Below are 17,850 nucleotides of genomic sequence, written 5' to 3'. Positions count from 1 at the left end.
GGCCTAAATACTCTTTGTTAGAATCTCCCCCAGAAGCACCATGTATCACCCCTAATTAAAGCTGCATTTTCTCAAGGGGCAACATCATTTTCTTATTTATTTTTCTATGTTAAATTTCTAGTAAAATAACAATGTTGTTAACGTCTGTTTCTTATTAGTGGTGTCTGATACAAGATGAGTTAAAAAGGCTTTGTGGACTAGTCTGGCACTTTAACCATTATTTAAAGCATTAATTCTATGGGAAAATATAGCTCAAGTGTGCTAACAAGTCACAGTCTAAAAGTTTAATAGCTGCCTAGAAATGTTGCTTCTTTATAAATTAGGGGATGCTTAGACACAGGTTTTATTAAAATGTTAACTTATGGCATCTGGTTATTAAGAAGATTCATTCATTTTATAATTACATGTAAAATATATCTTACAGATATAATGATTCACCATTATACAAAACAGAAATAATCTGTGCAGAAACACAGTCTTCATTTGGTTCCAAGATTGATTTGTCTGCTTTGGGACTCTAAACTTATATTCTGACCCTGAATTCTAAAAGTTCTTGCGAAGAAAACTTGTTTTTCAACAGGGAGTGGGTAAGCAGAAGTAGAAAGAAATTTGCATTATTTAGCATTTATTAATGCTGGGTACATTTTCATATTTGAGTTTATTAAATTCTAATGACCTGTGGGAGTTATGAGAAGTGTATGTTTCTTTTTTTATAGATCCTTTTTACAGACAAACAGATTGAGGCTCTAAGGCATTACATAACTTTCCAGTGGTCACCTCGCTGGGAATGAGCAGAGCCAAGAAAGGGACCCAGGGCTGTCTAATCACTGCTCAGCGTTCACTGTCCTGGAAAGGATGGAGTCACAACCCCTTCCGGGACCTCTATCCCTAACCTTTCTCTGACCATCTTTCCCTAAAGTTTGTCTTAAACCTGCTTTCCTTCATTTCCTCCCCTTGTGGATTTGATAGCATCTAGAGTCTTCAGGGCACCCAGTTCTGAGCTTCCTCCATCAGGAATCTCAAAGGAAGGCACTTTCTAAGTCCTCTGCTACTTGTGGATATCAGGATGATTGTTTATGCTGTTAACTTATTAAATGTAAAGCAAGTAGGCTTTTAAATGCTCAAAAGAAAGTGAAAACACCGTGTTCCTCTTGGACTGATACATTAAGGAAATTACAGTGTAGCAAGGGACCCAATGAATGCTTGTGATTCACCACGCTCTCCTCCCCCACTTTCCAGGGAAAGGGCTTCTGCTGTGTTTGGGCAGCCTGGGATTTCTCTGTGTTCTTTAGCTCCAGAACTGAATGGCCCAGCGATGCTGAGTGATTTACAATGGGAAGGATCAAATGCTTCTCACAGGAGACAAGGGAGAGATGTGGAAAGAAGAAAGGGAAGAGGAGAAAGACAGAGAGACTTTCCTGAGTGGGCTTGCAAAGATAGATCAGTAAGCCACATTTGAGGCTACTTTGGGTTTGCCACTTAGAGACACTGCTGATATTTTGTTGAGTCTTGAGTAAAAATGTAATTTTTTTCCTCTACTGAGAAATTTCTTTTGAATGTGCTGAGGTGGGTGAGCAACTAGCCCATTTTTACATGGGTTGCAACCAGGAATCTTTAAGAACCTTACTGGGTCATCTCGATAACATGCTAGTGTGTTTCATGGAACTTGAATTCAGGGGATGCTCTACAAAATAGGGCTTTTTGGTGAGAAAACAGGATTCTGTATTTCTTTTTTTGGAAGTTCTGAGAAATTCTGTAATAAAAATGAGATTAGCTTTTTCAATACACATTTTCAAATATCTGGCCACAGAACCCTTTTGTAAGTGACAGGTGCTAACAATCCAAAGAACATGGACTCCATGGAATACTTGGGTTATGCCATCCCAGAGCATTACATTTCAGAAATTACCTCACATCGGAGATGAGCTCCTACCCTGAGGGCACTTCCAGAGTAATTGATATCCTGTACTTCACTACAAGTGAGCAAAGGACAGAGGAAACTTTCCCAGCTTAGGAAATACTCCTTCCTTCTTGTTTTAATAGAAAAACTGTGGGTATTTTTCAAATAGTTTATATGTATATCATCACTATCATCTCTCCCACTGTGTGATTCTGGGCAACTTTTTTAACCTCTCCATGTCTCAATTTCCTCATTAGCAAAATAGATATAATAATAGTACCCCATAGAGTAATGCATGCAAGGCACTTAACAAGAATGTTTAACGGGTAGTGGCTACTGCCATTATTAAAGAATATTCTATACTTTCCAGAGGGAACAATATATTTGATAAGATGAGCTTTGTGTAAGTAGAAACCATTATAATGGTACTTCTGTTACAGCAACAATCACATTGTATTATAATTGTATGACTATACTAGATCAAGAGCTCCTTGAGGGCAGGCTCTGCTCTCTAAATTCTCTGGATGGAATTCTCAGAAGAGTCACAATAAATGTTTGTTGGATGAATTAGTGAGAATGTCAAATGAGTTAACCATGCAGTGAGTTTTACTGTCTCCAAAGAGGATGAGTCAGAGCAAGTTTCCCAGGGACAAGAAGAGTCCAGAGCTGTAACGGTGAGGAAGTAGGACAGGCAGGAGCAGTCTTTTGAGGAATCTGCAAGAAGGAGACCAGATGTCTGGAGTAGAGGGTCTCTGTAGATGAAGCATGGTGAAAGTCTAAAGGATGGCCTGGAGCCAGATTTTTTGGAGCATGGCTTCTCATAGGCAGACCACACACACAGAGAACTAAAAAAAAAAACATGCCTCATGTCTGAGGGTACCTCTAGTGGGCATCGGGCTGTACCAGGCATTCCCAACATTCTCCACTGTCATATACATGATAGATGACACCAAGTGCATGACACATTCCCTGGTGCACTGCCTGAAAAACCATCTTTTTTTTTTTTTTTATCACACCCCCCGAAGCATTTCAAAATGCAATTAAGGGAGAATGATATTGTTAAGCCAGTAACCTTGAAATCACTTTAATTTCTTTTTAGAGAATCACTCATGAATTTCAGTTCTTTACTATCATTCGTAACAAGTGCTTGTTAACGCAACTTACAGTGACCCTCATGAGTGTTGCAACATGACATTTAAGAACCATGGGTCTGGTCCATTATAAACAAGGAACCCTTCCCATCTGAGGATATTAGGTGAGATTTTTTTCAATGAGTGGTTCTGGGTAAGGCCCTGGCTGTTAACCAGGTGGAAGAGGGAGGGAATAACCATTTATAAAGCACTTATGTCCCAGACACTGAGCTACACATTAGATTCATTTTCTCAATTAAATCTCTCGACACACCTGAAAGGGAAGAATCATTATTCATATTGTTCAAGTGAGAGAGGACATTGGTACCATGGAAGGTGTATTTCACTAAGGATATTTAAAGAATTGGAAGTGTTAAATAGGGGCTTCCTTAATCTGAAATGCTCACTTTGTGCAAGGAGGTATCTCATTGTCCTTTTCAGGGGGGCAGGATCTTTCGTTTTCCACATCCAAGGAAGGGCTTCTGACTGCCACTCTTTCATTAATTCTCAGATGGTCTCTTTGTGTTCCAGCCTGCCCTGCCGGGATGTTCAAGGCCAGCCAGGAAGCTGAGGGGTGTTCCCACTGCCCTTCCAACAGCAGATCCCCTTCAGAGGCATCTCCCATCTGTACCTGTCGGACCGGCTATTACCGAGCGGACTTTGACCCCCCAGAAGTGGCATGCACTAGTAAGTGTCTAGTAAGGACTCTGGGCTGTGGAGTTTGGTTCCCTGACAGTGCAAGTGGCGGGTCTGGGACAGGAAAGACTAAGATGCCGGGTTGTGCAGTACAAAAGAGAAATGCTGGTTGTGGTGCTGAAGTGGACAGCTCCTGGGCTGTTTAGTAGCACAAGGTCAAGATTATCATGTTTTTCTACACTCCTCCTCCTAAATGAGTGTTCCTCCCACCGACACAAGACAGCTTCTGCCCACCAGATGTTAAAAATGACAGCCTTGAGAGTTCTTTTTTTTTTTAAAGTTTTCATTTATTTGACAGAGAGAGAGAGAGTATGAGTAGGGGGAAGAGCAGAGGGAGAGGGAGAAACAGATTCCCCACTGAGCAGGGAGCCCAACTTGGGGCTTGAACCCAGGACCCTGGGATTATGACCTAAGCCAAAGGCAGATGCTCAACGAACTGAGCCACCCAGGCACCCCATCCTCAAGAGTTCTTGAGTGCAAAGTCAAGATCCACTAGGCTAAAGCAACAGTTCCTAGTCACCTCCTCCAAGAAGCTCCCTTGGTCCTTACAGCTGACAATATTCTCTATTTTCACCACAATTCCTGTATTCCTGTATACAATTCCTGTATCCTATTTTCTCAACGTCTATTAATCTTATTAATTGCTCAATTATTTTGTAATCTTCCCTTCTCAGTTACCAAAGGAAGATCTTTGTGTGCTGGGACCATGTGTTCATCTCCCTGTGTCCCTTCCAGTGCTCAGTATGGTGCAGCACCTATCCGCTTGCCAGATGATAATACCAGAGTCCTGGCTGCAGCATGCATCTCTGAGGCAGAAATTCTAGGGTCTGGGGCTAATGCATCCACTTCACTGCTCTCCCATTCTCTGTTGTAGAGGGAAGGGCAGTCATCTTGCCAGAAGTGGATGGGGGGCAAATCCACTCCCTGGGTGGGAATCAGGGAGAGGAAAATTTTGTCCCAATATTCTCTCCCAAAATCATGGGGAAATAGAAAGCACTAACTCTGTCTGCACTGTGCTTTAGAGAGCTTGCTCTGGCTCTCCTCAGTGTTGTAGTTCTGAAACAAAAATGCTTTTTTTTAAGTATTCTCATCATATTTGGAAGTCAGTGTTCCAGGTCAGCCTCTAGTTATGCTACAACTTTCTTCTGCATTAGATGCTGTTGCCTGACTCCCTAGACTTCCCATCACCTCTTTGAACCAAATCGCTCCCTCCAACCACCAGGATAGAAGGGCACAGAGGGAATGTTTTGTACACACTTGCAGTTTGATGGACAGAAAAAATGATTCAGGTCTGAATAGAAGAATTTCTTAATTCTTGCCTTGCAGTGTATGTAAGGGGAAAGAAGAGGAAATGGAAGTGTCTTCTAGATCAAGGTTCTGAGATCGATCAATGCTTATAGATTTGGACTGAGGAAAAGCTCCTCCTCTTGTAAGCTGATTTTCCCCAGACCTCCCTCCCTGGTGCTTTATATGAACAGAAATTATTCCTTTTCTGCTGACCGGAGTCCCTGTCTTCCTGTGGTGTATCATCCCCACTGATTCCTGAGGTTCCATGTGGTCTCTGTGAGCATGTGAAGTCCATTTAATGGACTTCTTTAGAATCTGAATCACTGCTGCCTAGATGTTCATACCAAAGACTAGTCTCCATGAGTGCCAAAGCATATGTCCAGGGTCTCACAGCTTCCCTTCTGAAAACATTCCCATTTGCTTCTGCCATGAGCTCTGTCTTGCTGGTCAGGCTGTCTCTGCAGATCAACTCATGGAAATAGAAGTCTGGGTCCCCAGCTTCCCACTTCAGCAGACACACCCTGTAAATCCATCTAGCCCCTGCATAAGGTCACCTACACAGATGATAGGCCAATGACCAATTGCTCAGAATGCCAATGTGAGCTGTCTCCCCGCCTATATGGCACCTCTCCATCCACCTCTCAATCCTTATCTTCCAACCATCTCACCTTATGTGCTTGAACCAATAGGACCAATTCCTGGAATAAATAGCAATATCCCAAAGTTTTCAGTCTGCACATTGCAGACCCTCATTCTTCTTCTCCATCTACCCATATCCTAAGTTCACCTCATTAAAATCATACCCCACAGGGATTTTTTTTCTCTCCCATCTCTGGTCCAGCTAGCTGTGGAAGCAGGCACACTTTCCTCACCCCCTGTGGCCCCACTAAAATCTCCCCACCTTGTCCAGAGAGGGGATGAATGTCAGACTTGTATGTGTCCCCACACCCTTTCCATGGTTTTGTGCTCTTATGCCCCCAGATATAGAACACTAGGGTCAGACCAGAAATTGCCAAATCAAAGCCACAGTTGTCTGTGATGGTCAGACCCCAGGTCAGCTCATGGATGCATCTTTCAGCCCCTGGTCCTGGCCTGCAGGATCAAGCATTTGATGAGGAACCCAGAGGCCAGGCTGGGCCACAGCACAATAGTAGGCAAAACAAGTGTAAATAAACCTATTATTTTATTGAGCCTCATTATATATTTGATTTATTGTGTGCCAGGAAAGTACTGTATGAAAAAGTCAATTTGTTGGCTTTTATAATCTCATTAGGGTTTCCTTTTAAAGCATTCTAATTGGAGGTGCCATCTGTTCTTTTAAAAAGGCATCGCACATCACCACAGTAAATAATTTTTCAGATATAAGGAGCATATCTGGAGCTTTTGAGGCCAGGCATGGCCTAGCACTATAGCCTGGGGCCCCGACTAGTTCCTTGAGTGGAGCAAGGCAGCCAGGCATGAGCCCAGCCCAGCCTGGGAGAGGGCAGTTGGGTTGGGGAGGGTGCAGGTGCTTGTTCACTTTGCAAGTGTGGTTCTCCATCCATCTAACCAGGAAACAATTGTGGCCCAGCAGGGCACAGGGAAGACCCAGCTAAGGGGGAGCTCTGTCCTTCAGTGGGCATCTGCAATGTCTAGGTGGCTGTCAGGGAAAGGGAACAGTGTTGGGAGTGCCCGAGAGCCCAGACCTTGAAGTCTGGAAAGGCCTCAGACTTGGCCTGTCACCATCATCTTTAAATGTGATTATATCATCAGTTCTACTCATTCACTGACAATATTGAAGGTTTTATCAGGAATATTATGATTTAAAATGTGTTCTTTTACAAAGCTAAAATATCTATCGTGCATTAAAATTAGTATTTTTTTTGTGAATCCTGTTAGTCTCCTGGGACCAGCATGTATATAGTCATAGTAGTTTTATAGTGTTAATTTATTCTCAATTAATCTAAACATTTAGAGGGCATGATAGCTTTTGTAGCCTTATGTGGGCATTTCTTCATTTTCTTCTTATTCTCCCGGGAAAGCTTAGAATCCCCTTGACCTCTGAGAGTCCCTGGTAGCCTTGGGTGTCCAACATTGTCCTTGATGAGGTTCATGGACTCAGCAGGGATTTGGGTACACCCCAACACAGTGTCACAGGGAGTGGTATGAGCTCTGAGTGAAGTCAGAGGAGGGGGCACAGTGGGCCCTGTACCTTAGCGTATGATGTTCTTGATACCACTCTATGGACACATACCTCCCTTCTTCCTTCTCCATCATCCTCACACCTCTACTGGGATTAAGCAAAATAGTTTTATAGAGTCTTTGGCACAATGCCCGGTTCATAGTAAACTCTCAATTGATGTTAGAACTTGCTTTGGTTACATCCCTGGAAAGTGTGAAGATTACAGCAGATAGGGAAGCTTCCAGCCTGCTAGGATGTTGGAGCGCTAAGAATAAAAGCGACATTCTTAGGGAGAATCCAAGTGCACTGGGCATCACAGAAGAAGCTGTGGTGTGACCCCAGACCACACAGTCACCTGGGCCTGATGGAAACAAAGAAGTGACAGCCCCCGTGGGAGCAGATGCACTGTGGGAGAAGGAGGGAGGTACAGACCACAGACCCAGCATCCCAGACGCCAGCTGCCCCGGGGGCCGAGAAGCTGGGCAGGAGAGGTGGCCAGCAAGACTGGCTTTCAGTCCTCAGGGAGCAGGGACTGGTTCAAGCCCTCAGGGTCAGACATGCTTCTACTCACAAGAGGGTCTGATGGCACAGCAAGTGTGACACGGTCAGCAGAGAGAGGAGCAGGCAGGAGAGCAGGAGACAGTGCACGGCAGAGTGAGACCAAACACCTAAATGCACATCTTTGGTTTTAAATAATTTCTAGTTTGCTGGGGGACAAAATGGAAAGGAGGAATTTATGAGGCAGGTGAAAATAGATAATTATGCCTTATAAAATTGCGGTCTGTGAAAAACTATGCAGAAGGACTGGTGTAAAAATAATTTCCTGGTTACATTTCTGACCACAAAACCCTTTTTTCTGTCACCCTCATGGAAGAAACTTTGATGGATCACAGAGACAAGCTAGTGCTTGTCTTTGTTTCTTTATTTCTGCTTCAAATGCCAGTGGGTTTCCCTCTGCAGATTTAGATCATAGAAATGTAATGAAGGGGCTTCGGAGATCGTAGTTTCATCCTCTGGGCCCATCTGCCGTCCCCTCACGAGAGCCCTCTGGGGTCGCCTGGTGACCACCTTGACCCACCTCCTGACTCACGGGTGGAGGCCGGGAAGCTGAGTGGTGAAGCAGGGTCTCTGGGTGTGGATCCCAGCGGTGTGCCCTGGTGTCCAGCACAGCCTGTGAGAGCAGGAGCTCCTTATAGGAGGGAACTGGGCATGATGGAACTCAATGTCAGGAGCTTGTGAGAATTACCAGACGGAGGTCAGTGCAGACCCGAGGTGAAAGCTTGGGTCTGCCTGCCTCCAATGCCATGAACTCACACTCGGTGAGAGGTAAAATTTGGCACGTTGCTTAGGAAGTTGCTGCAGATGGCCATGGCAATGGTGATCTGCTTTCACTCTTGAATCAACCACCCCCAGAGAAAGATAGGAATCCATTCTTCCCTCTGCCTTCTCGGCACATGCCAGTTTGTCTCTCCTAAGCTCCTGCTTTACCTTTAAGGTACTCCTTCTTCTCTTTCATCCCAACCATCCCAGGGCAGCAGGGTGGTCCCTGTGACACGGGGGTTATGGACTGCCCAGTGTGGCACTGCCCAGACCCTGGTCTTCCCTGGCAGGCTGGGTGAATTGGAGGAGGACACCAGGCCCCAGAGGGTGGGGAGGGCCTTGGGATGGCAGAAAAAGAAGGAAGTTCCTCTGCAGCCAGGCCTGATGGTCTTTGGGCCACTGTGAAAAGTCTGTGAGGACATAGGCTCATAAACCTTCTCCGACCAGCCTTGAGGCCTGCTGGACCACGCTCTTCAAGATCTCCTGTGATGTTTTTTTCTTTATAGCAGTGGTGTTTAAATGCAGTCCCTGGGCAAGCAGCCTCAACACCACACAGGAACTAGTTAGAGATAAAATTCTCAACCCCTCCCTAGGCCCACTGAATGAGAAACTCAGAAAGTAGAGGTGTGGGGGAGACAGCAATCCTAGTTTTTAACAAGCCCTCTAGGTGATTCTGAAGCATGCTAAATTTTGAGAACATCGCTTTAGAATTAGGTTGTTTCTCTGTCCTCTGCTTTATGGCTCCTGGGGGAGAAAGGCCATCAAGTGAATGCAGACTGGAACCACGGGGCCTCCCCCTCCCCATTTGTGCCCTGTATATCAGGCTGGAGAAAGAGGGACAGAGACTGTAAATACCTGCATGTGGAAGAGCAGGGGTGGGGTGTAATATGAGTGTGCATGTGTGAATATGCATCAGTGGTTGTGTGTTTTGAGGGAAGGTCTCACTAGTTCTCAGAAAACCCCCCACTTGTCCTGGCCCAGTGTTTATGTCATTCTCACTTTTGGGTGGTTAGAGCAGTGTGGAGACCTCCAGGGCACCACATTAGTTGGGGCTGCAGGCAATGATGAGAGACGGAAGAGGGTAGAGGTCAGGGAGTGTGGCTTGATTAGAGTGGGCTCAGGGAGGGCTGAGAGAGAAACTGAGGCAAAAAGAAATTGAATGGTGGGGCTCACTCACCCCAGCTCAGAGAGTTGGGCAGGGAGAGAATATAAATGGGTGAGGAGCTCATAACTTGGCTGGTCTTCCACCCCACTCAGCAGGAACTAAGCCAGGAGGAAACCTTTATGGTTGTCCCTGAAGACCAACAGGGTAGGGAGGTCCCCCCGAATCACAGACATGCCACCTGAGTCATAGCTCATCAATTGGGGACTGCTTGCTTGTCTACATGCCCACTTTAGGGATGATCTTTTTTTTTTTTTTTTTTAAGATTTGAGAGAGAGAGAGAGAGAATGAGCAGTGGGGAGGGACAGAGAGAAAGAGAGAGAGAGAGAAGCAGACTCCCTGTTGAGCAGGGACCCCGATGTAGAGCTCAATCCCAGGACCTAGAAATCATGACCTGAGCCAAAGGCAGGTGCTTAACTGACTGGGCCATCAGGGCTTCAGGAAGAGACACACTGTGTATCCCATTCTATAAGTAAAGGACTACTTAATTTTACTCTGATACATGATGTTGCCCATGAAGATACAACATCTGTGTTTTTGTGAGGGAGGAAGGCTGTGTTTTCCTTGAGGCAAAATCCTGATAAGGGTCACAGATGAACAAGAGTTGTAGGACAAGCTGTCCTGCTGGATGCCTGGATTTGACTGGTTCATCCACTTAGGTGCGGATTTGAGGGACTGTGACAACCAACGAAAGCTATTTATAACTGTCGCTGCCATTTCCAGAAGGGTCAGCTCTGCCTTTGTAAACACACTTCCACACTTCTATCATCTACAATTTCCTTTCACAGTTGTTGACCTGAGTGGGTCTAACCCTTAGGAGGCATCAGAGAGCTCAAAGTTTTAAGCTGACAGCCAGGGACACGCTACATTTCTGTTGTGGCTTTTCATCATGAGGGTGTCTGGAGTCACAGATTGTTAACATTCGGAGCCGCCTTCAAGGTCCTGCCATCCAAATCTGTCCTCAGTGTCAACCTCTCTCTCCAACAACCTGAATATTGTGATGACAGACAGCTGATAGATTTTGCAGGACAGCTCTGTTCCATTGCCAAGCAGCCGTCATCCATCAGTGAGGAGCCTTCTGGCCCTTGGGTTGGGGCCTGTCTTCTTCTCCTCCTCCCCATTGGTCGGCCACTGAGGACCAATGTTCTGCAGGCCAGCAGCTACAGTGTTTAAGGACAACTTCCTCATCCTTCCTGAGTCACCTACTTTAGGCTAAACACCTGTTATGTTGTCTATTCCCCAAAGCACATGATGTCCTAAACTCCACCGTCTGAGCTGGCCTTTTCTGAATCTCCCACATTTATCAAAAAAGCTCTCAAGATGTGGTGTCGTAGCCAGAAAGAAACGTGTGACCCTCACCTAAGAGCACGGTTCAGTGGAAATGTGATGGATCTTCTCCTGTGCCTGGGATACTGTTGATTGTTTACGGGGGTTGCAGTCCTCATGCTCTAGCTCCTACCAGATGTTTGGCCACCACACATCGAGGGGTTTTGTTCGTCCCTTTGGGAAATGCTGCCTATTTGCATCTTTTTTTTTTTTTTCCTGCACTGATGAGTGTGACTTCAGAAATGTGTCTTTTGGACCTATGCATAGTGCTCTTTCAAGTCTGGATTATTTTGAGTGCGATTTTTGTTATCTTCCAAATGAGAAGTATTAGCCTAATTGTTAAGAGTGTGCCTGGGTTCAAGTCCCGCTTTGCTGTTTGCCAGCTGTGTGATGTGGGGCAAGTGCTATGGCTTCTCTGTGTCTTCATTTTCTCATCCATAAAATAGGTAGAGTATTGGTGTCTGCCTCACCGTGTTGTCAAGGGTATAGCACCTGTCATAATACTATTTAGAATGCAGTTTGGCATACAGGAAACACTCAATGAAAATAAGCTATTTTATTTTATGGCTATTATTAGAGTTGCTTACCCTACTTTGATGCTATTTGCAAAGCAGCTAAAACCCAAGCAGCAGCATTATTATCATTTAGCTAACATTTCCTCCTTTGGTACACAGGGTTTGTGTACTTTTTTCAGTTACCATTGTTGAAACCTAGGCATACTCTTTTTCTCTGCAGGCTCATAAACATTTGGAAAAAGAAACAATGTCATTTGGCCTGACTTGTACTTAGAGACACACGCTGGTTCTTGTCACTCTTTGCGTGAGGCTCACAAAGCACCGCTTTAACTGTGAAGTTTCAGAAGGAGGAGGGGATTGTGGTAAAATGTAGTCATTTAATCTGTTCTCTTTCATTGAAAATGTGAACGAAACCGTCCACCCTGTGGCTCTAGGACCCTGTTGTGTCATGAATGCTCCTTAGCAGTCTTCAGGCAATGACTCTGATGCCAAATTTGCAAGCTCTGGTCCTAGATGGGGCTGGTCTGAGATGCATGTTGGAACTTGATGGTAACTGTAGCTCATGGTTCTTAAGTATTCCCTGCTCCCAGTTCTTCGCCTCAGGGGAGAAGGCAATCAGAAAGAGGTGGCTTTACAACCTCTGTCCTCTGCCACTATCTCTGAATATTCTGTACTTGTTAGAGCTATTCAGGTATAGGATGTTCTCTGTCTGCTGGACAGGAAGCTCGTTGACATCCTGGCCTGATTTTTTTTTTTTTTACCCTCTTCTATACAGTAGTTGCCCAACATAGTCAAGTGGTAAGAGCCCTTCTGTTGGAATCAGATAGACCAGGGTTAACTCTTGACTCCATGCTTCCCTTGCAATATGGCTTTGGGTAAATTACCTAACCTCTATGAACTTTCATTTCTTTTCTGTGAAATGAAGATACTGTTTGGTTTTGTCCCCATTGTGATGATGTATGTAAAATAACTACCTCAGTGTTAGACATATGGTAAATGCTCAATAAGTGATTGTCCTTATTTGGTTGTTATAAATAAGGACAAGAGGTGAGCCTGGGTCATATCTCAACTGCATAGTCCAAAATAGGAACAGAATAAAAGTGTGGGGGAAATGGGCATTTTACAGCAAATACTCCTGGAGAGCCATCCTAGGTTGGCCGAATGGTGACACCATCACCCCATCTCCACCCGATGGAGATGTGATAATGTGATCACAAATCTGTGTATCATTTGTGCAGACCACTTTGGTCCTCAGTCGTCACAGGTGCTCCCCAGATGGCCTCCTGATATCCTCTAGTCTCCCCTCTTCCATCTGTGTAACTTAGTATCAGACCCTGATCCAATTCTGACACCAAGTCAGAGGCCAAGTTCAAGTGTCATAGTGGGGGCTAGGATGTATCTCATTCCCAGACTTCTGGCCACTGTTGTCTCTATGGCCACTTTTTGAGGTCACTACTATCAGTCAGCCCAGGACCCCATATGGACCACCCCCCACAACCTTGATACTGACCATTGACCTTGTCTAAGAATTGGGTTTGGAATCTACCTTTAATTCCATAATGGGCGAGTGGGGGGCAGAGGGTGTCCCTGGCTCCACCTCTCTTTCATTCCATGGCCTTCCAGTTGCCATCTTAGAAACCTGGTATCAGCCAGTCCTTTCCCAGACCAGAACTGTGACCTTCCAGATTTTCTGGTTTGGGAATACATGTGAATGTGGCAAGGAAGCCAGAACCAGAGACCCACATATATCACCATGGCTTCACTTGTGTGTGACAGAGACCAGGACACCCAGTGTCTTTGACTGTCACCAAAGATTTAGAAGGAAGCCACTTTCCATTTAGTGTGAAGGTAGATTACTAACATTGTCCAGGGAACAAAAGCCACCTGAGTAATTAGTGGAAGTATACAGAAGACATCCTTGTGATGCCTGCCAAGTGGGCTTCTGAATTGTGTGGCAAGGTGGATGAAGTGAACAAAAATGGGTCTCATTGTCAGTTTGGGTATGCCCATGCCCTCTGAATTATGTGTGGCATAGGACTGGGTTGTCAGCATTTTGTAGTGATTTATTTTGTAACTGTGTGCCTGGTGCCTTTAGAAACTTTCCACACAATTGGCTGGAAAGTACCCAGTCGGAGCCAGACACCTGAGAACTATTATGTTATAGGGTTGGCTGTGGGCTTCAAGGCTGGCCTCCGCAATGGATAAATGATCATGGATGCCTTTGCAGAGAAAGAGCAGGCTACAATCTGAAGTCAGCCTGTGGAAGGGCCAGGATTCCCTCCAGCCTATGCCAGAGACCACCTCCATCCACTCAATCAACAGTGCTCTGACTCTGAAGTCACATCAGGAAGAGTGGCTTATCTCAGGGGCTAAGGGCAGAGGGCCAGAGGCTGCCTGGACACAAGGGTCCCACTGTCTTCCCATTATATTCTATAGAGAGAAAATCAGGGCAGTGGTAGTAGTGGTATGCTGTCCTCTGCATGGCTGTGGACTCACACTTGGAGGAGATGCCCAAGGCGGCCTTTTGAGCAGCTCCTCTGGGTCACCTCTGAGCTCTGTTCACCTTGAAAATGGGGACAAAGGCTGTTCAATTGTGCTGTCTGGAGTGAGGCCTTCATGGCATCTGTGTAGTGAGATGAAGCTTGGTACGAGCTGGCTGTGCTGACCAGACGTATGCAGAAGGTGGGTGGTTTGGCGGGGGGCAGGTGGGCTGTGGGCAATGGGAAGCTATGGTCACTGCCAAGCCCTGACGGTGCTCAGTGAGCACAGATGGAGGGCTACTCGGTTCCTGTAAAGAGCACGCTGTCTACTGGCCAGCAAAGGGGGACTGTGTGTGAGGTGAGAATTTGTTTTTCTTGTGAGTGAAGGGCAGTCTTCGCGCCCAGGCTCTGTGCAGAGCTCTAATGAGGGTAGCTGTGCCCATACCTGCAGCCCCTGCTCAGGCCTTAGGGCCAAGGCCTCTTCTGAGCAGACCTCACGTGCTGTGTGCCATGGCACTCCACCACCATGCCGGCTACAACAGATTAGATTGGGAAGGTAGGTGCCTGACAAGACAAGATAATAGCTGGCGCTGAATGAAGTCTCACCACATGTGAGGCATTGTGCTGAGTCCCTGATGTGGATCTCCTCAATCAACCTCACAGAATATAAGCCAGGTACCACTGTCATTCCCCATTTATAGGTGACAGAACCGAGCTCCAGAAGGGCTTGCGCGCAGGTGAGTGAGTAGGCCTTACTGGCTGGGTTCAGGACTCTTTCCCTTCAGTGTGAGGCTGCTTCCTTCAGGAAGGAGGACCTCTGCTTCTGAGGTGGCATGTCACCAAACTAATGACACCCCACTTGAGGCAGTGAGGGATCACACTTCATCGTCTCAGACTCGTCGTGTGATCTATATGATGGTGTCTGTGAAGCCTGTCTTCTGCGAGGCTGGGGCAGAAAGAATTGGGCAGGGGAGGCACCAGTGTCCTCTGCTGTGGACCCCTGGGTGAGCGTTCGGGCTGACTCCATCGTTTCCCTACTATACACAGTCCTACTGCAAAAATGCTCACACAGACCTCAGTAGGGTGGGGCAGGGGGCACACATACGCTGGTATTTGTGGAGGAAATTCACCTAGAAAAAGAATTGCTGGGCTGGGGGGCACATGCACGCAGAAAGCCAATCAGTATTACCCCAGTGCTCTCCCAAAGGACTCATGGGTATAACCCGTTTATACCCTGGCAGGAGTGTACATCTTACTTCTCCATACATGGGCCAGCTTTTACTTTTTGCTGATTTGACTGATCTAGTAATTTTGACTAGTATTTCCCTAATTATAAATTAGTCTGTATTTTTCATATGTTTCTTGACCAATTTATCTTGTCTTCTGGGAATTAACTGTTTATAACCCTTGCCCTTTTTTCTATTTAAAAACATTGATTTCTAGATGCCCATTAATTATATGTGACATCTGTCCCCCCAGCCCTCCACTGATTTTTAACTCTATATATGGGCATAGCATTTTGTTTGGTTTTGTTTTGTTGGTCATATTGATGTTTTTAATTTTTCAATTCAAACCTGACCATCTTTTTCTTTCTGGTTTTGGAAATTTGTGTAATGACTTTTGCCTGAGTTTTGTTTATGTCCTTCCACTCTAAGGTATAAAAACAATCTCTTATATTTTCTTTCAATTCGTTATATAGTGTTTAGGTTTAGCTCTTTCCTCCATCTGGAATTTATTTTTGTGTAGCATGTGATACTGGTGTTCTTACACCTTATTAAAAATAACATCCCATCGACTCCACCTGAATTGTCCACATGTTAGTGAGATGCCTCTTTTATTATCTACTAAATGCCTGTATATGCTTATCTTTATTTTTTTCCATCAAAGAATGTTCTGTTCTGGCATCATTTCTAATCTGTTCTAAAGATGGTCGCTTTATAAACATTTGAGTAACTTGTAAATCAAACCCCTACGTATTACTCATTTGTCAAAAATGTCTTGCCCATTCTCAAACATTTTTTTCTTCAAGATGAACTTTGAAATCAGCTTGGCTCATTTCATTAAGCAATCCTATTAAATTGAGATTGGGATTGCATTGAATATATGGATCACTTTGGGAAGGTCTGTCATATTTATGATATGCCTCTCCATCCAGGAGCATGGTATTCAAGTCTACTTTTGTGCCCTTGAGTAAAGTTTTATAGTTGTCTTCATGCAAGTATTATTATATAGGCCTTGTGAGACTTAATTGTATGTACTTTATGGATTTTGTGGCTATTGTGAGTAGGTACTTTCCTTCATTATATTTTTAAATAGGTTATGCTTATCCTTAAGAGATGACTCCCTTGTGGTGGGAATAGTGAGCTTCCCATCAATGGAGGAATCAAATGGAGGATGGCCAACCACGTAGGGACTGCAGAGGGCATTCACCACCAGGGGCACACTGTGATATGCAAGGTTTCTTTCTCTTCTAAGAATAAGTGTGTCTATGAAGTGTCAGAATGAGGACTTGATTTTGGATGACCCATAACTTTCTGGGAGGATTATCTACTTTCTCAGTTTCTCTTTTTGTTGCCCTGACCTTGAGTTGTTGTTTTTGGAAACTGGATCTTTCCTGTATCCCTGGAGAGAGGCGGCACAAGTTTCTTTTAGAACTGAAAGGGACAACGCCTGGAAGATTCTTCTGTGTATTCCCAGGGAAAATCGAATGAATAATCCATGAGTCCAGGGCACGTATCTTCACCAGCCTTGTCAGTCAGTGGTTAGTTGGCTGTTTTACAGGTGCCCATCTCCCCTGCAGAGTTTTGAACTCCTCAGGGCAGATGTCAGTGAATTTATGATAGCACAATCTTATACACAAGGCACAGCACCCAGTGGTGTATCAATAAACGTGTCTAGATTGATCAGTCACACATCAGTGAAAGATTAGGCCCAGAGAGTGTAAGTGACCTGCCTAAGGTCACACTATGGCAAAGCTGGCACTCAGCCCCGATCTTCTCTTTGTGAGTCCACTACATCTTTCAGGACTCCACAAGGCTTCTGAGCCTCGTTTTAGGGCAAGGAAAGAGATCGTGAAGGCCAAAACTTTAGGATGACGTAACCTATAGCTTTCCTTGACTCAGAGTGTTCCCAAGGAACATGTAGAAGAGAGTCATGTCAAAGCTTCCCTCTCCCTGGCCTCACCTTTGACCACAAATAGAAGTTCAGCCATGTGTACCTCCTACATGTAGGCAGTTGTGTGAGACATTCCTACTAAAATAAGCTGCCTCCCCAGGTACAGGCATCTCAGCCATACTCTGTGGCCTTATAGAAAGTAGACACTTGGGCTCCAGCTCAGACCAGGTAGAGAGGCTGTCTTTTTTCCCAGAAAGTGAAATCCACCCCCTCTCTCCCAGACAATTAGCTCTATTGAAGCAGGAGAAACAAGAAGTACTTTCTACCAACATTGGTGTTTGGTGAAATGTGTAACACTAGGTTCTCCAATTCTCCTGAAATCCCTCCCAGCAGGGTCCCTCCTTGTTTTGACTAATCATTTCTTCTTATTACTAACTGTTATGATTAGGAGAATTGCCTGAGTACAGGCCCAGTGTTTCCAAGACCCTAATGAGCAACACGTGCAGACTTGCTCAGCTGAGCGCTGGAGCCACTGTTGCTCTGTCTCTATAGGGAAGCCACTGAAACAGTTCAGGAATAAGAGCTTCCTGCCACCCTGAGCACCCCCTCCCCACACCCCTACGTCCAGCACTTGGCTGCATTGGCATCACTCCTGCACCTGGGTGGAAGAGTTGCTAAGGATGAGCTTTGGGACTGGCCAGGCCTGTATTCAAGTTTTGATTCCACCACTAACCAGCCTCGTGACCCAGGCAAGCTCCT

The 17,850-nt window shown here is 45.3% G+C and overlaps 1 protein-coding gene across 5 annotated transcripts in view; it reads left to right on the top strand.

The window, feature by feature from the left end:
- Positions 1-17,850, top strand: part of EPHB1 (EPH receptor B1) — a 474,340-nt gene that overhangs the window by 329,901 nt on the left and 126,589 nt on the right. For all 5 annotated transcript variants that reach the window (XM_077865055.1, XM_077865054.1, XM_077865053.1 and 2 more), the window contains one exon: positions 3,562-3,717. In XM_077865055.1, the coding sequence (XP_077721181.1) occupies positions 3,562-3,717 (156 nt within the window). The remainder of the gene's footprint in view (positions 1-3,561; positions 3,718-17,850) is intronic.

This window comes from Canis aureus, chromosome 22 (assembly GCF_053574225.1).
Source record: "Canis aureus isolate CA01 chromosome 22, VMU_Caureus_v.1.0, whole genome shotgun sequence".
NCBI lineage: Eukaryota > Metazoa > Chordata > Mammalia > Carnivora > Canidae > Canis > Canis aureus.
Note: the sequence above shows the minus strand (reverse complement) of the source record. Positions and strands in the feature narration are given on the sequence as shown.